General features: G+C 41.3%; 1 protein-coding gene across 1 annotated transcript; it reads right to left on the bottom strand.

The window, feature by feature from the left end:
• Nucleotides 1-303: 303 nt before the first annotated feature.
• Nucleotides 304-24,682, bottom strand: TET2 (tet methylcytosine dioxygenase 2). The gene is made up of 9 exons (XM_005148645.4): nt 21,304-24,682; nt 18,989-19,079; nt 15,324-15,417; nt 13,974-14,182; nt 13,034-13,184; nt 10,442-10,531; nt 7,710-7,847; nt 6,370-6,730; nt 304-5,068 (listed from the first exon to the last, which is right to left on the bottom strand). The coding sequence occupies exons 1-9, from the start codon at nt 24,641-24,643 to the stop codon at nt 3,654-3,656; spliced, it is 5,889 nt and encodes a 1,962-aa protein (XP_005148702.2). The 5' UTR covers nt 24,644-24,682; the 3' UTR covers nt 304-3,653.
• Between the last annotated feature and the right edge of the window lie 217 nt (nt 24,683-24,899).

Below are 24,899 nucleotides of genomic sequence, written 5' to 3'. Positions count from 1 at the left end.
AGCTGGGGAAGATGGAGGTAGGCTAAACCCGTGTGGTATGTGGGCCCACTTCCTGGAAAAGTTGGGTTATCCTGGTATGTCAGTGGATGCGTTCCATTTCAAAGCTGCTGAAGTATGCAGCTTCCTCTGAGTCTCAGAGTGCAGTTTCAGATTTAAGTTCCCCAGGCTAGCAGCTTCCCTGGCCATAGAACTGCTGTCTCGTTCTGGGGCTCTATGGCTGGTACTAGGACCAGGTTTCACTGCGCTGGCTTTGTTGTTCACTGATAAGAATGGCAGGGAAAGAGAAGTTTCTGCAAGACAGACTTAGAGTGCATTAAATAAATATAAATTTTATTAAAAACACCCACATCTCAGCGTTATCAGGAATGATATAATAATAAACAGCTTTCAAATAACCTGCATTACATTACAATACTTACAGTATTTATAACCTTCCTCAGATTCTTTTTTAGAGATTTACCAAACATCTCATGAAAATGAAGGAAATTAAAGTAAAAAAAAAAAAGGAAGTAGAACATAAGCATAGAAAATGCACACAGAAGTTCATTACCTTAGTGTCAAACTGCTAAAGTTTCCTACACAAGTTAACCGCTAGCTTTAGAAGTGAACTTTTTACCACTGTGCGTCAATCAAGATGAAAAATTCATTCAAGTAAAGTTGACACCACTCAGAAGCATCTTCAAGTATGGCTATAGTCAACCTGATAATCCTATACAAGCAATTTCATGTCTGCTTTGTCATTCATTCCAACTGAGGCAGGGTTCTGTACACCAAAAATTACAGCTTGGGTATTTACAATACAAAACTGATTCACCAGCTAAGCTTCCTGCTGCCAGCAGTTTGGCAAATGACGGTGCATGGCATCGTCACCAACATCCGCTATGGGTTACGTGAACAATAGAGGACTTAAACACAATCACTTAATGATGATGATTTATAATGATTTAATCAATCTGACGTATAACCCTCGTTAATTTCTTCTTTTAAAAAAGGTGAAACTTTTGTTTCAATGCAGTGGGTCAAGTCACAGACTGAGAATTCAAAAACAAAATTGCCATAATAAATATTTGACCATTAAACCCAAAGGCCTCCTTTGATTTACTCACATTGTGATTCTGTTAGGTAAAATTTCTTTTGACCAAACTTAATCTTACAGTATATTGCACAAGATACATCTGGGACATGGAGGTTTGCATGTTTAGGGAAGCCCTTGTACAGACTGTACCTTCTTCTATCTTATTCATTACAGTATCCAAGAAGCCTTGTTTAGAGAGCGACTTGAACAACTCTAGCAAACAGTCACTTGCCAAACCCCTGCCTTACATTTTTCCCTTTAATCAGCTCAGTGCATTCTACTTTCTTTTTGTTTATTTGCTTGAAACAGGCAAAACATTCTAAATCTCTGCAACACTTTCATTACAATAAAAAGAGCTAACGAATTTACAAAATTAGTTTTAGTTACAGCAATACAATGTACAAGAAAACTTCGAGAAGGGATTCAAAAGGAAAGCATCAAATCCCTGAAGGAAAAAGAAACAAAACGAAACAAAAAAAAACCAACCCAAGAATAATATATTTAACCTACAACAGCTTTACACACACACAGGTGACACGTTGGCATAGGAGAACATGAGCTGAAATATCCCTGAATTTTTAGAACCAACAAAATAAAACAAAAACCAAAGCTGAAGTTCAAGTGAGACTCGCTAAAATGTCAAGTATTGAGAGTTTTTTTGTGTTTTTTTTTTATGCTTTTTCTTTTTTTCAAGGCTATTGGGGGGAAAAAGATGGTGTACAATATATAAACTTTCACACTCAGTTCAATATCCTATTGCCAAACTAGTGTTGAGGTATATGACAAGTAGGAACATCACTCAAACCTTTTTAATGTGTTTTTTAGCTCACATTATGGTATATTTGTAGCAGGCTGAGTAGCACCATGATGTGAATTCAGCTCAAAACCCAAATATATATAGATTTAATATTTTTACAGTACTAAAATACTAAAGCATTGCGTTAAAAAAAGTTTTGTTTACAATTTAATTTACTATACAACTTTCCTGCTTTTTTCTTTTTTTTTAATAGAAATTAATGGTTAAAACCACCACAGCAAGCCAGCTGCCTATGTTTTATCTATTTAATCAACGGAATCACACAGAACTAACCCTGTTTCATTCAGCTTGTGTAGGCATCGGTCTGCTCAATCTTCCTGGAAAAAGAGGACACTTGCACTGAGAAATGACTTACACCACAATGTACGTAATTATCAACACAAAAGCAATCTGCCATTCGAGAGTTGAAGAGCATACAGATCTGTAGAAACAGCAGAAGCCCAAGCTAGCTAGTTGTAGTCTGTCACATGCTGCTAATTATTACCTGTGGTTAATATAAAATCCTTTCCTTAAAACTGTACATATTTGAGCAATGAACTTGTCATAATAATTGTAGAAAACGGTTTTACAGTATAGCTGTGTGAGATGAGCACCAGAAAAACATGTGTTTTGTGTACTAAAGTATTCCCTTATATCCAGTAAGCCCCGTTTTTACCATAACTGACTGTATTAAAAATGGATATGTGGCCCACTAGCAGATGCACGGCTAAAACAAAAAGTATTTAAAAGCTTTTTTTATTTTAAAAAAATTATCTTTGCATTTTAAAATCAAAGTAAACTCTTTTTTTTTCCTTTTTTTTAAAGTTTTTTTTTTTTAATGTCTTAGTACCTCAGCATTGTTCAAGTTGCCAAGCTTAGGTAGACAAAGTGCTTTTGAAACACTAGTTCAAAAAAAATATCTCTCTATATATTTTATTGTCCTTTTCTAGGACTTGACTGGATGAGCAAAATCCAGAGGTCTTTGCAATTCTCATATGTTAAAAAGTAAGCTTATTTTAACACCAGGTAAATTCAATACATACATGAATGAAAAGGTCATCCCTGTTGCTGAAGAACATCTGACTACATCACTGACATTTTGTTATAAAGGCATTAACTGTTCGACTGTTAAAATAAAGACAACATTCTCATAGATAGCACCATGGTTTTAGAATATCCAAATAAATTCAGTGTTTTGCTGTCTATTCATTATGTTTTATACTTAACTACTTAGTTAAATAAAATCAAGAGACTATTAAGTTTACAGTAAAAACTGCATGTTAAAAAGTCATAATTCCAGTATTTCAGTACATCATAGATTCAGCACCAGATGTTATTTTAAGATTCCTGCAGTTGTAATACTACAGCATTATATTTTAGGGTTTTTTTTGCTCCTGTTCCATGACTATGCAAACTTGATGACATTAAAAGTGGCCACAGATGTGCAAAACTGTAAGGAAAAAAAAATCCATTTGCAGATTATCTCTTTCAGTAATGGAGCCAGTGTTTTCAAATGTAAATTGTGAAACACTTTCTTGTTTCGTTTTTGCATAGGATGCTTTGGTCTTGTTTCCTACGTGCCATCTGTGGCCACTTAAAAACCAGTGGAAAATAAGTGCGCTAGTGAGATTACCTCCTTTTGCTGGTGTGCTGAGGCTTTTTCCACTGATGAGTTTTGTAAAAACACTGTTTTCTTCTCCACCCTTGCCTTCCCCAAAACCTAAAGAACTACCCTACTGACAGGGTGTTTTTTCAAATGAGGTAACCAACAAAGGTGTGAAGTTAGATATATCGATTGTAAGGCCCTGTAACCCGTGTAAAGGCATATGGAGATGTAGTTACTGTGGAGTCTGTGGTGACTGACAGTGTCCTTTGTGCAAGAGACTTGATGAAGCGCAAGTACGTTGGCTCAGAGGGTTCGTGTGGCTCAGCAGGCTCCCGCTTTGCCTTTTTGCCATAAGATTTCTGAGGCACGTAGTCTGGACCATACTTTTCACATTCTTCCTCCTTCTCTCTCGCCTTCTCAGCCATCTTTGCCTCCCACAGAGCCAGACCGTGTTTTGGCTCATTCATGCTCTTGTGCTGGTAAAAGACTAGGGAAATTCTGGTGGGATGGTTCCTGTTGGGGTTTTTTAAGGGAGTCGTTGCATGGAGCTCACGCTTTGCGCACTCTATGAGAATTGACCCATGAGATGGAGCAACTGCCACTCCTCCAATTTCTGGATCCAGAAAGTTCTGCTCGCTATCTGACCAGACATCATCGGGATCCTCTGCTTTTTCTGGATTCAGCACATCAGTTTTCTCTAAACCACCCTGGGGAGTAGTCCTATCATGGTTTTGACCTGGAAGCATGTTAGACAAACCGTTAACTGCATGTGAAATTATTTCACTATCCTTATTTTGGAGATGCAGTGAACTGGGAGGGCCACTGAACATACTTGGAGCAGAATGGTAGTCATGTGCTAAATGTGGAAGGGGTTGCATATGATGATGTTCACTGGTTTTAGTCATGGAGGCATAATCCATGCTCTGATTACTCAGATTAGATTTTAACCTTGAGGTAACCTCCATAAAATGGCCATCAGCCTCGTGGGTGGAGTAAGGGGAAAAAGACCCTATATGGTGTGCATTTGGTCTAATGGTGCAATTACTGAAGGAGTCTACCTGCATGTTTTGGTTTCCGTAATTCAAGTACTTGGGACCAAAACTCTGGCTATTCCCAAACCTATGCTGGTATAATGTTTGTATGGGTGGCAGACTTAGTTTAGACATACGGTCTTGGCTCTGGCAACTATACAAGTCGATGTGCTGATGCTGGGAAGGGTAGGAGCCCAAGTAAGAGGGGCAGTTGTCCATAGGCATGCTTCCATTGCATTGGTAAGGTGGATATTGGTTATTCTGGCTTAATGATCCTGAATAAGGGTTCATGGGACTGGAAGAATTCAAATAAGACCCCACAGGCTGTGATGAGGTTGTATAGAGGTTCATGGGACTGGACCCTCCATAGGGATCTGAAGTGTATGAAGAGCTTGAATAAGCATTGGCTGGATTAGGCAACCTTACATAGAGATTTGCAGAACCTGAACCCGCGTATGAGTTAATGGGATTTGACTGAGGGTTGTTAGGGAGAGTGCGCTGTGGATGTTGCTGCTGCTGCTGCTGTTGTTGTGTGGCTGGTCCTGAAAGACGTAAAAGATCTGTAGATGTGAAAAGAAAAAATCCACACAACAAACAAGCTTTAAAAAAAACAAGCAACCAACCAACTCTGTACTTTATAGACCCTTCATTATACATACCCATGACATTTCTAAGAAACGTGTATCATATGATAGGTTAACAGAGGTTCCCTTTCTCATATCTCAAATACCATCCTTAAGAAGCTGAATAAATGCTAAGGCTACTCATCCTTTTTGGCATGTATCCAGTGAGATCAGATGCTAGTGGCAATAAGGAAAAAGAGGACAGTGCAATCTGTTCAGAGTCACATGCATACAATCCAAAGTGTTGAATCATCATTTAAGTAGCCCATGAAATAGAGCATCAAAGTGCTTCCAAACAGCCGTGCACAAAGTGACCTTCTTTTCCCCAAAAATAAATAATTCTTCTCATCTGTATTAATAGAACTGTCTCAAAAAAAATGTTCTTAGCTTTACGTAAAATACCAGTGGTGGCACTCACTGACAGAGACTACAGTTTAGTAACAAATGAGATGAATTGAAGACATAAGAGCAGAACCATCATTTGTTAAAGTGAAATGGTTCATTCAGTGGTTATGACCCTAGCCTGGGTCATGAGACAACTGGCTTCTATTCATAGGTATTTCAGTGACCTTATGGGTGACCTTGGATGCATTGCTGTTTTCCTCTCTGAGAAAGTTGCTGTAACAATAAAACAGTCATGATGAACTCCTTTGCTCAGGATGCTCAAATCTACTGGTGAAACTGCCAGGGATTGTGAAGTGGATTTTAAAACTCTTCCTCTACTATGGAAAAACCTACTCTGCTTTTGGTCTTGAAGCAGAGAGTACAAATAGTAGGAAAGAGGTTAAGCTTGAATCCCCTCAAATTAGGAGTTCTCTAAGAGTGGCAGACAGTGAGTGATGCGTAGGTCGTTTTTAATTTAGCAGCAGCATCACAAACTTCTTTTCATGGCTTCTAGCACTACTACTCTTTTAAAGATACTTTACATTACACTGGATGGTAAGAGTCTGCAGTTTGCAAAAGCACCAGTTTTCTACAGGTGTTAACTATCCAAAAATAGAAGGGTTTCTCCTACAACTTTTTTTTACACTGCTTCTCCAGAGTTGACCACAATTTGGCACTCTAGTATTTATAAATCTACAATATTGCTGTTACTTTGAAGAATTCTCTTTCCTTTTTACTTTAAAATGTTTTTGGACTGAGAACAATGTTTTTTTTTGACATTTGTTACAAATGGCCCTGATTTCTAGGAAGCTTACCACTGCTGATAAAGATCCCAGTCAGATTCATGTGTTTACCTGCTAGCTGCTTTGCATGACCTGCTGCCTCCGAGTTGCCTTGCTTGTTGCGTGCTGCAGCAGACTTCTCTCTTTCAGATTTGCTAGACCCATTCTCCAAGGAGGAAAGCTTTTCGGCAGCTGCTTTCTTTGCTTCTAGCTTCCTTTGCCGACACGTCTTAACAGGCTCTGCCAACATCCTTACTTTTCGGCGAAAGGAGGTAAGGACCTGGATGCTGCCATTTCTCTTCTTCTCCTCCTGGCCTTCCGTGCTTCCGAACTCATCCACATCAGAGACTTTGTATAATGGGAGTACATGGAGCTGCTCATCTTCTGGTGTTTGACCAATTTCACGATTGTCTTCTCTAGTTAGTGTGCAAACCTGTTGGAAAGGTGTGTTAGTCTAAGACTCTCAAACCATTCAAATGACTAATTTATGCATATCACCAGAAGCCTACCGTTTAATTTCTTCCATTGCTCTGTTAGACAGTGTTAGTAGAAACAGAAGGTGTATATATATCTATACCTATTTCTTGTGCTGAAATTAACAGTATAGTTAGGGATTAGCCTAATGTGAAATAAACTGTGTGATCCATTGTACTATGACCAGAGAGCTAAAACAGTGTAACCTGAGACTTTATACTCACCTGAAGATTTTTTCACTATAATACATAGCTACCTACTGGAAATAGTGTGCAATGCAACATACTGTCATTGTATTTCAACCTTCTTGCAAAGGCAACTTCCAGGAGCTTGCAAAGGAGCAAGTCATTATAATGTTAATAATAAGATTTAAGGAAATTCCTGTTGTGTCATGTGGTGTGCTCATTGTGTTACCTGCAGCTAAAACAGGTATTAGGAGGATTTCATTGAAAAAAGATGCTGATACAGAATTCTTCTGTAGCAAAATCATTGCATCAGCCAGTTTTAGGAAGAAAGATCAGCTAGAAATATGTATTGTATTGGTTGTGGTTGACTTGTCAGTTAAGGCAGATCCTGGACTACTTTTGTTTTATTAAAAGTTATGGTCCAAAGTTGTTAGAAAAAAAATGTTTCACGAGGATGAATATAAACCATTTTGTGCCAGGAATGCTGCATTTCAGCCCTGTGGGGGCCTTCTCTCCACTGTCTCCACAGTTTCTTTTACCAGCTCTATATTAAACCTTTCTTAAATACATCGTAAGTCTCATTCATTTGAATGAAAAACTGTGTGGGGTAGTAAACTAGCTCAGTTACTGCTTAATGTTTCTTTTTTAAGCAATCTGTGTTATGTAAGCGTAAATTAAACAGAGGGGAGATAATGAATTGAATATATGAAATTAGTGCTGGAGTAAGGAGGCTGACATGCAGCTCAGACTTACCAGTGTACTCCCGTTCTGCATATTGTGCAAGTCTCTGTGAGCATGAGCGCAGAAATCCAGGCAGGCAGTGACCCCTGAGAATGGGCGGCCTTCTTTTAAACCCAGGCGACACTCAGGTGCTCTGTGTTCATACTCGATCTGGAAAGAGGTGACAGGTATCATTGCAGCTGAGCTGTGTGCCCCAGTACACAGAATTAGCACTGAATGCTCTACTGTGACAACATGCAAGTCTACTAACATCTTCGAGGTGGCAACATACAGATTTTGAAAGCAAATAAAATCAAGTAACTTGATGGCAATTTAGTATGCATACTTCATTCCTTGCCGCTTTGCTCCCTGTTACCTTCTGTCTCTGGTTTGATTGTGAAATTGGCCAGTAATACTTTTCCTTGCATATTACTTTTGATACTCTGCCAGTGGTTGGTGTTTTTACATGACAAATGCAGTGCATGGTTTCAGAGTCTGGCACTGTAAGAGTGATGTGTTTGTGTAGATGGGAAATACACCAAGCTATTAATGGAAAATGGTTTTAGAAAACTGACTTCAGAATGACTTCATGAAAAATAATAATTTGCTTTTTGATTTGTAATATTTTGGCACACTAAACGTAAATTTCATTAGCTAAAGTACAACTCTAACCCTAGACCAAAAAGACAGATAATTGAGTTAAGACAGTGCTTTCTACTCAAGCACTCATTAAGGAGCTTTACAAAGAGTTCATAATGAAAAAATAAACCTTACACAAAAAGAAAGGATTTTGTAATAGAAGATCAAGCCTTAGACAAATGATGGGTTTGTATTTTGTCTAGAAAGTAAAAAAATAAACTGTGTTTTTAAAATGCTTTGCTGAAATTCCTGAACCTTTCAAGTTTATGCAAAACAATCTAAACTTAATGGAACATAATGGAACTTAATGAGTCCCATTTTAAGTTAAGTTGAAAGTAGAAGTTTTGCCCTAAAAAGATGTGTAATTTGCTCAGAGACCTTTATTTTTTTAAATCTGGAATGTTTATTTCCCTGGAATCTGAAAATAACCACAAACCAAAACTTGAAACATGTAAACTTCTTTAGAATGAAACGAGAGTGATCTGAAATGTTAGCCAGACTATAATTGTCTGATTAAAGTATCCTGGTGCAACTGTTCTCTAAGATGTGCTATTGGGTCCAGTTAGAAAAACAGATCCTTTCCAGTTCTAGATTTGAATCCAGTAGCAATCCAGGCTTGGATTAGAATAAACCTGGGATTTAGAATTTCTTTTCAGGGTTCAAAAGGGGATTGTTTTTAAGGCTTTCTGGGTTTAGAACCTTTTATATTACATCCAAATTTGGCCTTGGTCATCTCCCTTTAAAGCCACTAACAGTAGCCTGATCACAGTTTCCCCACAAGGTCTGCATAAAACTCCTGACTTAAGCCAAGCCATGCACACACCTTATTACACAAGGCAGAAATTGAAACTTGTAAAAGCATGTATCTTCAACAAGCGCTGGGCAGGACTGTGGCTTACATGGAGGAAAGTTCTTTTGTGAAGCTTTGCAGGAACAGAGAAGCAGACCAAGCAAGGAACCATTTTATTGTTCACCACCCCCTCGCTTTTTTTTCTTCTTCCTCTTCCTTTCCTCTCTTGCAGAATGTCTCTCAGATATTTGGACAGATAACCACAGCTAGCGGGCACACCGCCACAGTTTCCTCTGTGAGGCTCCAAACATTGTCTGATCAGGTAAGCGAAATTGGGCAAGTCTCTCCTGAATCTGCTTACCCTGCCTAGTTGATAATAAATACGTATAAATGTGTCTTGTGGTGGCTGCTACATCATAACGCTGTCAGCAGGACAGAAAGATGTCATAGTTTGCAGTGCTGCTGATAGTTTGGGGACTCTTAAGTTCTGTTGCAATGTTGTAGCAAACCTGAGCAGCAAAAATGAAGGCCAATAGTTGTGCACTTGCAGCAGGTATGTTACTAAATTTTGATGCAAATACCTGAAGGATGTTTGGTAGAGGAACGCAGGTGAGAGACAGCCACGATGGGAACCACATACAGACTTTGAATGTGCTAGTATCTGTGGAGACTGCTTCACAGAAAATACGTGTGCGCAATGCCCTCATGCTGGAAGGCTGGTGCAGGCACTTGTGCGCATATGCAGGGCTGAGTGTGTCCAAATGTGTCTGAAATGGCTGTTTTGGTGAAAACTAAATTCACCTGCCACTTGAGAGAGCAGAATTGAAACTGTGGCTTCGGGACTCAAGCATAATATTAAACACTGCCTTCTGGCTCTGCCACCGATCCCACACCATCTTCGTGGCTGTTTTCTAGTTTGGCTGGTGACTCACACTAAATCCAGAAATTTGTGTTGTGGAGCTGAAGAGTTCTGCTCAAATCTGCAGTAGTTTTATTGTGTTGAGGATGAAGCCTTGGGTGACATGGTGTAGTGTGAGGTGTCCCTGCCCATGGCAGGGGGTTGGAACTAGGTGATCTTAAGGTCCTTTCCAACCCTAACTATTCTATGATTCTATGATGCAGGTGAAAAGTTCTACTTAATGCATCAAATTCTGCTGCTTTTACTTCTGAAACCATTTTAAGCGGAATTGTTCTTTTCCATTAATCTTTACCCCAGTGTCAAAGGAATACTGGCATAAAATGTGATAATCTGGGGCAAGGTTGAAGCACTGGGAAGTGTGGTAAAGATCAGGTTATTTACATGACCGCTCAAAATTCCTTTTTTTCCCCAGCATACCTGGTTGTTATATGCATCAGGTGCAAGTTTCTTATAGGTAGGTGCCATCAGGGTTGACAGGTTCTGCAAATGGGACTCTAGTTTTTCTTCCTGTTAGGAGATGAAATAGATATTTCATTGCCAATGACATTTCCGTACTGTATGTATGGGATCTAAGAAGTTAGGGTCTGTACACAGTTATGTTTACACTGATAGTTGTATAAAGGCCTAGCCCGTTATTCCTGTTTAGACAATAACTGCTGTGAATCTCCTTCAATTTTATTGTTTGACTGCACTTAAAGTAATGAGGTAGTGAAATAGTGTAGTGTGGTCCTTGCAAGAGGAAATCACATACTATATTAATTTGGTTAATATTAAGAATCACAGTCTTCAACACAGTAATGTTTTAGATCTAAGCATGATGATCCTAATTATTTTCCTTCCTGGAGTTCTGGGAAAATAATACTCTTCAGAAACTTGGGAGAAATAGTATCAGAATGGTCCATAAAGTAGACATGGCTTATTTAAGGGGTTTGCACATTGCAGTGACAGCACTTCAACATCTTTTCATGCAGCAATTTAAAATGGTTTAAATATTTCAGACTTCAGAAAGTTCCCAGTTCTTAAGCAATGAAGAACTGTGGACATGCCTAGTAGTTGGTGGTAAGGAGGTAGGAATGACCACACTTTTTTCCTTTACAGAGAGGTACACACTCTCAAAATGAAAGGCTCTTTAAAAATGAAGTACCATAATAACATACTCCAAAGTTGTTCCCATCCTCTCAGGATGAGAATCCCAAATTCAAAACCTTGCTTATATGAGGCCCTTATATTTAATTACAAGCACATAAAGAACAGTGGCATACTGAAGTGGTATACTTGCGTATTTTAGGAATGTGTGAAGAGCTGTGAAAAGCCTGCGGGTTTGAGAGAGATGTGTTTGGTGCATTAAGTTTTTATTTGCTCCTATAGGGCTATATCCAAAATGACATTATAAAATTGTCAGAAATATCTTGCTGTGACCTTGTGTTGCTGCCAGAACTTGGACCTTGTGCAGGTTGCCATTTTTAAGTGTTACTTCTATATTTTTATTGGTGAGGATCCTGTTTGGGTTGTCTGTAAGCTGTGTCTGTGCTATGGGACCCAGCCTCTGCTCTGGATGCATGCTTTGGTTGCCCCCAGTTTTGTGTTGGAGCAAGACTGGAGGGTAAAACCATCCTCCCAGCCCAGATCTGGCTTCCATGGGAAGTAAATCCAAGAATGCAAGTTGGAAGAGTGCCCTGGTGAGCTCTGGCCAGGTATCCAGCTTAGAAAATGTAGAGGGGTTAGGATTGCAAGCTCCGATAAAGAAGGCTTTGTGCCACAGCACGACTGAAGGAGAGCTATTCTGTAAATCTTGGGGCTGTAGAAGAGCAGTGGTGGGGAGGAAAAGCTATATGCTAATTATATGACCTCATAGCAACCTTCCAATAGCTGAAGGGGGCCTGCAAGGATGCTGGAGAGAGGCTCTTGATTAGGAACTGTAGTGATAGGACAAGGGTAATAGCTTTAAATTTAAACAGGGGAAGTTCAGGTTAGATATAAGGAAGAAGCTCTTTACTGTGAGGCACTGGAATGGGTTGCCCAAAGAAGTGGTAAATGCCACATCCCTGGCAGTGTTCAAGGCAGAGCCTTGGGCAACATGGTCCAGTGTGAGATGTCCCTGCCCAAGGCAGAGGGCCGGAACTAGATGATCTTAAGGTCCTTTCCAACCCAAACCATTCTAGGATTCCATGATATTCTAAACAGTGTGCTATTCTCAGCACAGGCTGTAGGATGCAGAAGTACCTGGCTCCCTGATTAAAGATGAAATTATTTCTCTGATGAAAGAAATTTGTGGATTTGTGGATTTGTGTAAGACACCAGAATACAATGAAAGTTGTGGACTTATGCATCAGTACACAAGCAATGGACTAAATTTGCATGTGCTTGCCAAAAATCAGAGTAGGCCACTGGAACTTCCCAGACACATGACTAGCTGGAAGTGTCCAGGAGTCACTGCAGTCATGACTTCAGTGGTATCTTGTGCCCAGGCTAAGGTCAGTGATTTTTTTAATTACTCAGACTTGTTTTAAACAGTTGCCAGTTTGCTGTAACACAGAGACCAGTCTGGAAACATCCAGTGGGACAGGACTGTATGTAAAATGAATCTTCCTATTCTCTTCCTGTTGTCATCTCACAGTTTCATCATGTTTTCCCTATGCTGCTCTGATTCCTTGCTACACTATTATGTGCCTTCAGCTGGTAAACCATCCACTGTGCCACTGGGGAATGCCCAACTGCAGGCCTAATACAGTCACAATTATTCAGGCTGTGCCCTCCCCTCTAATTGTGAAAGCCTGCAAATGTGGTTTCAAGTCTCAGGCTTTTACCAGATGTCAGAATTTGGACAGTCAATTTAGCTGGCTCAAAGACTGGAATCAATCAGTTTTGTCTGGCAGTTATTTAATTACCCTACATGTATGCCATGCAGGCAGGACTCTGGCCCCTGGTCTCTTGTACTGTATCTCTATTTGCAGAGTGACAGAAAACATCTCCTTGCAAATGAGGCTCATTTTAGAAATGGACACCAACCTCTTTTGGGTCATCCCCCATCAGCTTAAACTTTCTTGGAATCTTGCTTCGGGCAAACTTACAACCATTGTAGTACATGCTCCAGGAGCAACCAAAGGAAAATGAAGCACCACAAGTTTCAGGGTCCAGCCCTTGACATGCACAAGTCCGCCTGAAAAACAAGAGAATATAGCTGTTAGGAGGAGGCGGGTCACCCCGGGGCACTCCTGCAGTGGGCATCGGCGTTCTGCCAGCGCTCTGGGGAGTCATGTGTCTTGGATCACCTGCCACCAGTAAATAAGAAATGAAGGAGGGAGGCATTGTATGCATTAGAACAGAAGAATTTATTGGAGAGAATAATTTCATGGTTGCAAAGCACGCACTAAGGGATTTCTACACTTCTGTGAGAAACCTGGCTTTGCTCGAAAGTGGGTATTTTCGTGTGGTGCCTTGTTAGGTACTGATATTCATGGTACCTGAAAGGGGCATATGCTGATGGCACTGCAATAATGTGGAAGCATTCTGACAGAGGCTAGGCAATAATTCCTGAAATATGATTCTACCCATGAAGCCAAAGTAACATACAGTGATATCTGTGTTAATTTGGGTCTAAATGTTCTTTGCTGTCAGAAAGATATGGGAAACAATACAGTGCAATTTCTTCAGGTTCAGGCTAGCTTCTGTAGTCTTACAGCATGATTTTAGCACATCTAGCTTTTATTTCAAGGTTGAGGTATTTGCTGTTCTGGGCTGAGATGTGTCATAGCTCTGGGAAGATGTTTTTCCCAGATCTATAAGAACATTTGCTTTGCTTTGCTCACAAGTTTTGTGGGTTTTCAAACTTCCTGCAGTAGCTGGAAAGGTTATGTGTATTTCAGGGTAATAGCACGAGTAGAGGTGCACGGTCTGAAGCCAAAGGTGGGCTTGCAAGTTTGGTGAGCATACCCTTTGTTCCACTTACTCTTCATTCAGGGCGCAGCGCCGGTTCGTGAGCGTGCCGTACTTCCTCAGGGTCTCGGTGAGTTCGGAGTAGAGCTTATCAGCCAGGCTTGTTGGGATTCCCTCCCAGACCAGGATGAGAATCACAATCACGGCTGTCTCACACGTGTGGCCTGCTCGCTCACGCACCAAGCAGAGTAGCTTTTCCTCCTGACTGCTTCTGCGGACTACCTGCATGCACAGCAACACACACCCCCAGAGCCCCAACACAAACAGTGTGTTTCTTAACATGAAGAGCAAGGGAATAGGAAGCCTCAGAATCAGTGCGCATCCAGGAAGGTTATTTCTGTTGTCATCTTTGTTTCTGACAACTCAGTCCAATTTTCTCATTTAGTGATATGGGCCAGGGCTACCTTTTCTTAATGAAGCTGACTCTAAGATGTTAAGCTTGACTAGTGGTGTGGAAAGCCATAGTGGTGGAAAAGAGCTTTGTGAAAGTATCCCCCATGCTCTGATTCAGCAGGAACCCTCCCCTGAATCTTCACTGTGGTACAAGTGGCCCAATTTGATTAGTGGGCAAAAGGAAATGAACAGTGAGATGTCTCCTTGCACAGAGCTGGATGGTGGACACCTGCACTTAGGGCAAGACCCATGTGGGGAAAGGCAGGCAGGTAAGGATGGGACTAAGTAACTGGATATGGGAGCTTGCTCTCCTTCTCTTCCAGCTAAACTCATAATCAGCCACTCAGTTTTGTGACCTGCCCTTACTACGTACAAACATCACAGTGATGGAAGTGGTAATGTTCAAATAAAAGAGCATCCTTGCTTCTCAGTGCTTGTGCTTCTGTGGGTATTTCTAAAAAAAAAGGTGCAGTCTGGCATGCATACAGACTATAATCATGTATCAGTTTTTCCTCATCCTGTCTTTCCCCAACCTACCCAAACCACTTGGTAATTTGTGCTGAAGTACGGCAGTGTTTGCTAAGAGGGTGTCCTAATGCCTCTGTCTAACTGGGAGTGCATTTGAAAAACATCACTGTAGTGCACTTACTGGACTTATTTGTATGCTAAAGTTAAAGAGCAATGAGAATGTCTGGTGTGTGAATTTTAAATCTAAGTGAAGCTGCTTTCCGTCTCAGGTTTTCATAGCTTTAAGCCAAATTTTATTCTTGCTGTTCTGCATGCAAAAGTAAATGGAGTGTGAGGGATGGGGGTGGGAGCAGGCTACAGGCACCCTGTGGTACTGCTGCCGTTGAGCTCTTTTAAGTTCCATAGTGTCAACTAAGAGGAGGATAGACATGTCAATTGCTCTCTGCTTACACAAACCATCATATTGAACTCATTAGTTTTAACATTTGTGTACATCACTTACCCATTTAGCTATTGGACATCCTTGAGAACTTTTGCCTTCTTTCCCAGTGTAGACAACCCTCTCAATCCTTATAGCTTTACCCTTCTGTCCAAATCTTAAACAAACAAAAATATGCACAGTAAGTGGATTCATTTGGTTCTGTGTGAACGCTGAAAAGATGGAGCACATTTGCCAGTCTTATCTTAAAAAATAAACACTGTGAGTTACAGGGAGGGATGTGCAGCATGATTTATCTTGCTGATTTTATTACAGTGGTGGATTGATACGTTAAGAGAAGCAAATGTCTTTAATACATTACACATGTAAAAATTATCCATATCATATTAATATTCCCAAACCTTTTAGCTGTTTCTATAAAAAATTTGTTATAGGTGACATTTTGAAAAGTGGACTTGAAGTCTCTTATTTTGGGAAGGAATTGTACATTTTTCTTTAATTTCCAGGTTGAACTTAAAGTTATTACTCTGAAATGTATATAATTAAGTTGTCAGGCAATAGCTGGCATGCAGTAGTCATTCTGTGACTTTGTTTTGTGTGAGTTGTTTTTTTCTGTGCTTGTTTCTGGCTTAGATACAGTATGAATCAGTTAAGTCATGATTAATAATTGCATCATATCTACTTCCTTTACTTTCTCATCTGCTCATGAATTGTTACTCATTTACTGACTTCTGTAATGAATGAGGATCACAAGCTGCCCTCAGATGAGGCTGTTTGTCTGCCTTTTTGCAACAAACCCGGGCAAGCTCAGCTCTTGCTGAAGTATTTAATCAAGGTGATTATGCCATGTCAAAGCAGAATCTAGCCCCATGTGCAAGTAGTGCTGTTACCCAGAGCAAACGGGATCTGCTTTCCACATCCTCTGATCGACCAGGTGGAAATACGCAGCAAATGTTAAGAAAATCTTGAATCAACACAAAGCATCAGGCCTGTAAAGCCTTTTCTAACCATGTTCTCTGGCCAGGTGTCTCCCAAGGCTGCTGCAGCTCAGGGGTGCCCACCTGCTGAGCCCTAGAGCACATCAGGTCTCAGGTGAGGCTATGTATTGGAAACCTCAGCGTCCGCAATGTTATAGATCCAGCTATGATGTTGACTTGGCTGCATTTGGCCAGTTGGGTTAACTGCACTTCATCACCAGTTCTTGAATTCTGCCACTCTCATTCGTGTTACTTTCTTTTTATTAAATAACCAAGTGTGGGGACTAAATCACAATCTCCTTGTTCTTTGCCTGTTACCTATAGAGCCATCAAGATATTTCCTTCCTGTTCTGCAGCCATTTAATGATGCCTTGAGAACTTTTGACCTTTCATCCCTCTTGTTTTTGCACTAAAGTCTTGGTGACATATTTAAGAGCAAATGTTTGTATTAAAACTTCTGTTCTGTAAAGGAAATGAAAAATGCTTATTTTTAGATGTGATCTCACTGTGAAATTTCAGTGTCACAGGAAATTAGACGAATAAAATCAAGTTGTACTACACATGTTCTGCAGGCAACTGTTAGGTCAGTTTTTCCTACCTAGGTCTGGATGTTAGTATGCATTTGTTTCTTTAATTAACCACATTAAAAAGCATTCTTAAATCATTTTCTACCAATTTGCTAATCTGGATTGCAGGGCAACTGTGCAGATGATGCTATAGAAATATGTTGTACGTTACACACTGGAAATGAAATGTACTTTGTCTCAAATCTTTTCCACTGTCACAAAGGGATTTGTGCCTGATGTTTGTCACACTTACTTTCAGGCCAAAGCAGATTGGCTTTAAAACCAGTGCAAAACTGACTGAGCATGAAGTAGGAATTGGGAGAAGGAAGAGATAAAATGTATACATCCACCAGGGATTCTGCAAGATATTTGTTCTGGTATAGCTAAAACATTAACTGCAAGTCTAGATCCAAATCCTGGTTTGTTTGTAAGTGCTGATACCTTAGAAGTCAACCCATATTCCTGGAAAGCCAGTTTAAAAGTGGTTCAGTTGTGATTAGTGTCACCAACTGCACACATGTGCTTGAGAGTATCTTTAAGTGCCTTTTTTTTTTTACTAAGGAAAACAAAATTAACTAGTGTGGAGGAGTTCTGGAGTTCTTCAGTGAGGGAATCATACAGCTCATACTATATGAACAGCTGAAAACTAGCCATTGCTCAAGTGGCTGCTGATACTCTCTGCTGAACCTGGCTGAGTAGATTCATGTTATCTATAATCTCTCAGGATTTCCTTCTGCCAACATGAAATGAAATCAAATGCAAAAAAAATGAAAGAAAAAAAAGAGAAAAGGTGAGAAGGTGAGTTCAATATTAAGAATGAAAAATTACATTCCAAAGTAAAGAAATGAAGGATGTTGCATCTCTAATTACTGACATCATGGCGTGAATAACTTTTTTATTTCTTATTGGTAAATACTAAAGAATTAACCAGATAGTGAGAGCTCTGGAGATAACAAATTATAAGAAGCTTCTCGGGAGGGTCTGCGTCCACTCCCCCTTTGCAGGAAGAAGCGGATTTATGTAGATTACATGCGTTTGAGCTGCTCACAAAGCGGAAAACAAGTATTGGGGCAATCCCTGCACTGGAGTCACAGGGAAGGAGGTGCTGAGAAAGAGAAAGGGCTTTAAGAGCCAGAGGTAATCTGAAGGGTTTAATACCCTCTAAGTGGCTCATAGTCGTGCAGTGGTGAGCACAAGCTACTGAACGTTCCTCCTTAGCTCAGACAGAGCACTGCAGTAATGCCCATTTGCTTTAGATTCTGCAACTAGCTGGAGCTTCTTTGCAGCTCTGGAGTCCAGATTTTTAAGGTATTAACAAATCAATTCCCCTTCGTCCCTGACTTACTGGATGGCTTTTTGTTTGTTTGTTCAGAGGGGAACTAAATTCCCAGATACCTCTCAAAATCTGGCTATTAATGCCTATGCACACTACAAGTAATGCAGAAGTCACTTTTGTGACAATTTCAAATACCTTAGAAGGGCTGGCGGGTTTTGTGCTTACACATATTTTTAAATAGCACAGATCGTGTGTCCATTCTGTGCTATTTAAAATTCCCACTTTGGCTGGTTTTGATGTAATAAATACATCACAGGATGCAGCACAATACAGGGATTGTCCACAGTCAGGATAAGGCTGGTTTTCTCTTGGGGTAGTGGGATGTTTTTCACAAAACTACTTAATCAGTTCTTGGGCTGAAATCCTATCCAGCAACTCTGTGGCACTCCTCTGGACATGACCGAGTTAGATTTAGCCCATTAGGATTTTACTATATGCTTAGTAGTTTGGCAGGGGAAAGCTAATTTTGGGGTTTGGTATTCTGCTCCTCATCTTCCATCTACCTCAGTATTCTCCTATCCAGAGGGGACACCAGGTCCATGCCTGCTTTTGCAGCCATTGCCAACCATCTTGCTTGGCAGGCTGGTGAATACTTGTTCCTGCTTGGGTTTGCTGGCATCTGTCTCGAAGTGCTCAGCCTGTGCCAGCCAGCAGGCTATTAGCCCTGTCAAATATTGTGACTCTCTGGTGAATAGCACAGTGCGTAATGTTGGCAACACTGGAGTAGCTAAGTCTACAAGTAATCACTTGATTTGCAATTGTTTATTTCTTTATGTGCAAAAGCTGGAAAAATTCTGACATCCACAAAAGGATAAATGTTAATCTGCCCTGTGCCTTTGCACTAATTACCTTTCTTCCATGATTTCTCTAATAGCTGCCACATTAGGACCGGCTCCTAGATGGGTATAGAAAGGACCTTCATCTTTTTCAATAATTTGCTCTGTTTAAAACAAAATAAAAGTTATTACTTTGAAGCTTAATTCTTTAATGTAAAAAGTCACATTGCAAAGCTTACATCTGGCTTGTTGGAATACTGCTGTTTGGGTCTGGGGTCAGAGTTTTCAAACACTTCTGTCTAAAGTATGCCCACGCCATTTGTACAAAACATGTAAAGCATGTGGCTAATCCTGCCTGTAGCCATGATACAGACTGTGTGCCTTTTGCTAGCACAAACAGTTGTTTCATATCTCAGGCTACAGTGAAATTCAAAAGGCATTTTCCTGTTATCACCAAACAATTGTTTCTCCTTCTCCCACTTCCTCCTCTCCCAGTATCTAGAAAGGAGGACAAATGGGATAACAATGGTAAATATTGACATTAGTGAGCTGTACAGTACTTGTTTTTCAGCAGACATGTTACAGTGTAGGGCCCTACAGCTTGAGAAAGTGGCCAGTAGGTTACATAGAGAATTTCTGCCACCCACAGAAAGACTCTGTGAAATGAAAAACAAAAAAGCAAGTTTGCTGAAAGAAATCCTGCACAAGGCTTAGTCAAAATGCTTGTATGCTAAGAATGTGGCCTCAGTTTTCTGTGTGTAGGTAGTTCCATGTCAGCATTCACAATATACGCTATATGTCTGGTTTGGTACCAGGAGGCAGGCTCCAGCAGTGAGCTGGCCAGGCTCTGCTTGGGTTCAGGAGGAGACAGGGGAGCTGTGCTGACTCATGTCATGTGCTTTCTGCCATACTGACTCCAAAGGCTGGATTAGGTGATGCTGCTTTTGACGTACAGTCTGTGGAAGCATGATGAAAGCATTCTATAAACCTCAATGTGTCAGTGGGGGAATGGCTTAATTTAATCTTCCTAAGGAGAAGTCTTGGTAGGAAAGAGCAATAAACCCTATTGAATTATGCTGTGGCACCAGGTTCTTCAAAGAGGACAGGAACTAAGTTTCAAGCTCCTTTATTTCCTAGAGGTTCTGCTAAGACTTTTGAATTAAAATGCAAGTGGAGAGAGAATAAGCTCTTTTGCTTAGTTAGTGGTTGCAATACTGCCTAAAAAAATAGTGAGAATAATTGATTGCCAGAAAAACTTGTGCCGACTACATTGGCAAATCCTTCTCAAGAAAAATAAAAAACAAACAAAACTTAATTGTTTTCAAAAATTTTATAGGTTGTTTCTTATAAAACTACAAGGAACAGTAAGGAACTGGCTTCCAGTTTTCTTCCTGGGAGCATCACAAATCTACTACCTCCTCTTTTTGCTCCCACGGATCTTGAGACATAGCCCCAAGAGTCTGAATAGGCAAAAAGGTCCATTTTGCAGTTCTGGAGCAGCACTGGTTCAACATTCCTCCTTTATGGTTGGTATAAAATCCCAGTAAGTGAAACTATAACAAGGATTTCCTCCTGCACCCTGTTTTTGGTGTTGAACCTTTTGTCTCAGCCAAAATAATCCATCCAGTAGATTCTGAAAGTGCCTATTAGACCTGTCTCTGTGCAGTATCAGTGCTGTATGGAAGCTCAGGCTATGGGCCCATACCTGTCACTCTACTTTGCTTCCCTCTGCTCCATTCTTCCAGTTTTTGGAGATCGGGTATGCCATGAAGAAATACTGAGGGCCTCTCTCGCTGCTCTTCTGTCACTGCTTTCATGGCTTCTCTAAGAAACTGCTGATCTCTTTAGCCTTGCAGGAGATAGGGTGTGAAAGGGAGGATAAACTCCCGCAACAAATGAGGAATAATCTGTCATCCCTTCTTTGCTTAGGCTTTACTGACGGAAACATCAGCAATTTCACTCTTAGAGCAAAAAATGGCATCAGGATCTCGAGTTCTGGAGAGTTATTTTACAAATGCTATATCTAACCTTGATGAATAAATTAGATTGTACAGTTATGACCTACTTTTTATCAGCATGTTGTCATTACATGTCTGCTGCTGAAGGAGAATGGATGTGAGGGGATACATTACTGGCCATAAGCATTCTGACTGAGAAAGCAAATAGGTAATTGCTTTATGAATTATTGAGAAAGGGCCTGTGTGTAGGGCTGGATAAGTGGAGTGGGCATAAGTGCATAAAATTGCGATTTCATGTCTTTACTAATTAATGTTCTAAAAACCCCCCAAATCCTCCAACAAAAACATCCAACTAACTCCACAATCCCAACTTGAAGGCTCATTTCCTTCCTGTAAGTTAGTACATTTTTTCATACATCTCAGCACTTACCCACGCAGCTGCACGATGGGAAATCATACTGGGTTTTGGCAGGTGTGTCCAATAAGTTTTTTACAGGAGTATCCAATAACTTGGAAGGTGAGTCTAAAAAATTATTGAGAACAGTTCCAGCTGTTCTTTTGGTCGGGGTTTTCTCAGCAGACAAGTTTGTTTGTTGATCTAAGATCGGGGTCTGAGTGTCAAAATCTGCAGCACCAGTATTTCTTGAGAGGATGGTAATAGGACCTGCTGTTTCAACCTTCACATGTTTAGGTGATCTGATAGTAAAAGTCTTATGATCAAACAGTGATTTGACCTGTATCTGTTTCAGCTGCTGTTCCATTGTTTCGATGATGCTCTTTTGTTGCATGTTCTCGCAGCCAAAGTGCTGATTCTCTTGTTTAATTGTTTTTTTCCACATTTTGTTTTCCAGCTGTCCAGCTGATGGACGCATGCAGACGTTAGACTTTGTGCCGGCCTCAGTTTTTATAGGCTTACGCACTGCACTGGGACCAGTCTCGGGTTTGGGTTGCTGGTATGCTTGTTGCTCTTGTTTTTGCAAGAGATGCCACCTCAGAGCAGCATGTTTTTGAAAATCCTTAGGGGTTTGGGACTGCAAATGACAGCTTCTCTGGTCTTGGGCATGTGGGGCAGTTTGCTGGCTGTGGGGTAAGTACTGCTGAGGAATCTGTGAAGTTTGTTGGCTCGGGAGATCTTGGTTCAGGCTAGCACCGTAGCATTGTGTCTGCCGGAGTGGTGGTAGCTGTATAACTGAAGCTTGTTGAGTCTGTTGCTCTTGTTCTGGAAAACAGTGATTCACATCTTGCTTTGTGGTCAAGTTATTTGAAAAATACTGCACATGTTGCAAGTCCTGCATTTTGTTGGCTCCAAAGCGTTCAATACTTGCAGCGTTTTCTTTCTTCTCAGAAATCAAGTGCACATTGTTTGGGCAGGGATGCTGCAGGCTGGCGTTTGCCTTCTGAGTGTAAAGGGGAGCTTTATTGTTCATGCTTTGTCCCTGCTCTAGGCCTAGCTGAGGGTTATGCAGTGGGAATGCGGGTGATTTTACATACTTATTCCCAGTTTGGAAACATTCATTTACTTTATGCTGATTGAAGGATGTCCTGTTTAGTGACTGTTCAGCACCACTTTGGGAGCGGGATACGGTTTGGGGTAGGCCTTTATTCTTCATTTGCAGAGCCTGTTGCTGGTTTGGGGTTAGCTGTGGACTGCATGGCAGCTGCATCTGCTGTGAGGGTTTTTGAAGCATCTGTTGCAAGATTTGTGAATGCAGGAATTGCTCCTTTTCCCCTGGCTTGGGATTCAAGTGCTGCTGTTTCATCGGGGCCCCTAAAGGCTGTTCGGTTTGTTGTTCTGGTCTTGGCTGGAAATGGAGCTGCTGTGGAGGGTGCTGCTGCACTTGGGACTTCAGTAGGGAATCCACCTTTGTGAGCTGTGGCTGCGGTGAGCGTTTCTGGAACAGCAGCTGCTGGTTGGCTGAGGGATGCGGCTGCAGCTGGGAGGTCTCGCTTTTGTACAGCGGAGGAATTTGTTCCTGTTGCATTATCTTCTGGCTCTGGGGCTGCCCTGAAGGCCCCTTTAATGCACCAGGACTTCCAGCATACTGTTTTGTATAGGCTGTTTTGGCTCTGTTTGCCTGGAACTGAAGAATTGATCGCAGTAATGCTTCGCTGTTTTTTTTGGGAGGCTCTCCCTGGCGGAACTGGGTGGAAACCAGTTCTATCCAGGCTGGTTTTGAATAATGTTGAGCCTGTTTCACAGGTTCTTTCACTTGGTCCTTTTCTTTCCTGGGAGGAATCTCGGGTTCTCTCTGTCCTGGGAAATGCTGATAGCGTTGCTGCAGCTCACCCTCGCTTCCATGTGCTTGCAGGCTTTGGAGGGGAGGCTCTGACACCGGCGCCATGTCTTCTGGGTGCTGCTGAATTGAGGCGGCCACAGCAGCTTGCGGGTTGCTTTCACTGTCATCTTGTGACATTTGTGCCTGCTGTTGAAGTCTCTGCTGAGGGTGAAGTTGTTGGCTGAGGCTGGGACTTTCTGACATTGGTCCCTGCTGTTGCCCTTCATTCTTTATCTCCCCAGGAAGAGTTTCATCACATCTGTTGTTATAGGAATGGTGTCCTTCTTGCACCACAACGGACAGTGCACTGTTCATTTCCGGAGCAGGAGGAGTGGAGGAATCTTCGTGAAAGGTTGAGTTCTGTTTAAAGAAAGCACCATTATTTTCTGCTTGCTCAGAATACCTTTCCAGCACAACACTCTGAGCTTGCAGGTTACTGCTGGAACTTAGAGAGAGGTCTTGGTTGGGAACCTGCCCTACACTTCCGGGAACAGTACTGTTTCCTATGGGTAACTGGTGTGGATCATAGCCAGGAATCTGTTGCTGTAGCTGTAGTTCTGGTTTCTGAAGCGAACAGCTACCTGGCAATACAGGTGGGTTACTGGAGTCTTCTGCACTGTAGACCTCAGTAACCACTACAGCTGGCACTTGAGGCAGCTCAGAGTTTGAGGTCTGTGGGGAAGTGATCTGCCCTGAGGTATGGGATGAAGGCGTTGCCTCATAGGACAACTCATTAGTAGCCTGACTGGTAATGGCATTGATATGAGATGTGTTCTTCTGCATTGCTATGGAAACATGTTCTGGATAATATTGAGACAGTGTTTTCTCCAGGAGTTCACCATGCATGCTTTCCATGGAAGAGGCAGAAACTGTAGCACCATTAGGCATTGGCACTGCCTTGTTCTTAAGTAGTAAGACAATGTCCCTGTTGTGGCAATGAACATTTTCCCGGTCCTGCTCATCCTGAATCAGGAGGTCATGAGGGTTTTCTGAACCACCACTGTTGTATCTTGTAGACTGTATCAAATCTGAGACTTCATTTTCTTGTCCTGTAAAACTCTCGGGTTTCTTCTCACTGTAGCAATTGGAGATGCTTGGTTTTTCATTATTATCCTCTGGCTCAACTTTTGCTCTATTTACCTCTTTGTCTTGTTTTACTTTCTTGCTTTCACGAAGTCCATACAGAGAGGGCTCACTAAAAGTGCGTTTTATCCCACCATTTTGCATATATTTGGAATATACTTTCTTTTCTGGTAAAAGGTCAGGGCTAACGCGGTTGTTTGGATTTTCCTTCAGGTGGGGCACGCCATAGTTGCTTTTAATGAACAGTTGCTTGTGGTCTCCATTTACTTCAACTTCAGGCCTCTCTGTTGCTGGACTTCCGTTCTGTAGCTTCACCGCGGAAGGCTCTGCCTGGCAAACGTGAGAAGATTGCGGTATTAGAAATGGACTCAATCTATTGCCGTCAACATGGTTGGTTCTGTCCTGTTCCATCTGGCCTGCTACGGGGCCATCCACAAGGCTACCCTCTGAACGTATCTGAAAGAGGAAAGAAACAGGAGAGAATCTAAGTCAATTTTAATTTCCATTGATGGGAAACCAATTATGGACAATTCCTGCAGCGTTCAAGCACCTCTGTCCTGACCAGCTCCACCACACAAAGCAAGCTCGCAGGCACACCTGAGGGGTGTTTCACTATCCTGTCATGGTTTGCAGCCCCATGCCTCCCTTTTTCTTGAAGGTTTGTTCT

Source organism: Melopsittacus undulatus, chromosome 7, assembly GCF_012275295.1.
Source record: "Melopsittacus undulatus isolate bMelUnd1 chromosome 7, bMelUnd1.mat.Z, whole genome shotgun sequence".
In the NCBI taxonomy this organism is placed as follows: domain Eukaryota; kingdom Metazoa; phylum Chordata; class Aves; order Psittaciformes; family Psittaculidae; genus Melopsittacus; species Melopsittacus undulatus.
Note: the sequence above shows the minus strand (reverse complement) of the source record. Positions and strands in the feature narration are given on the sequence as shown.

What these genes read in the sequence shown, in the direction of transcription:
- TET2 (XM_005148645.4), bottom strand. Translation starts at nt 24,643, where the DNA reads ATGGAACAGGACAGAACCAACCATGTTGACGGCAATAGATTGAGTCCA. An exon ending in GATGTCCAATAGCTAAATGG is followed by an intron (nt 14,183 to 15,323) that starts GTAAGTGATGTA and finishes CTGTGCATGCAG; the next exon opens with GTAGTCCGCAGAAGCAGTCA. An exon ending in TGGGGGATGACCCAAAAGAG is followed by an intron (nt 10,532 to 13,033) that starts GTTGGTGTCCAT and finishes ATCTCCTAACAG; the next exon opens with GAAGAAAAACTAGAGTCCCA.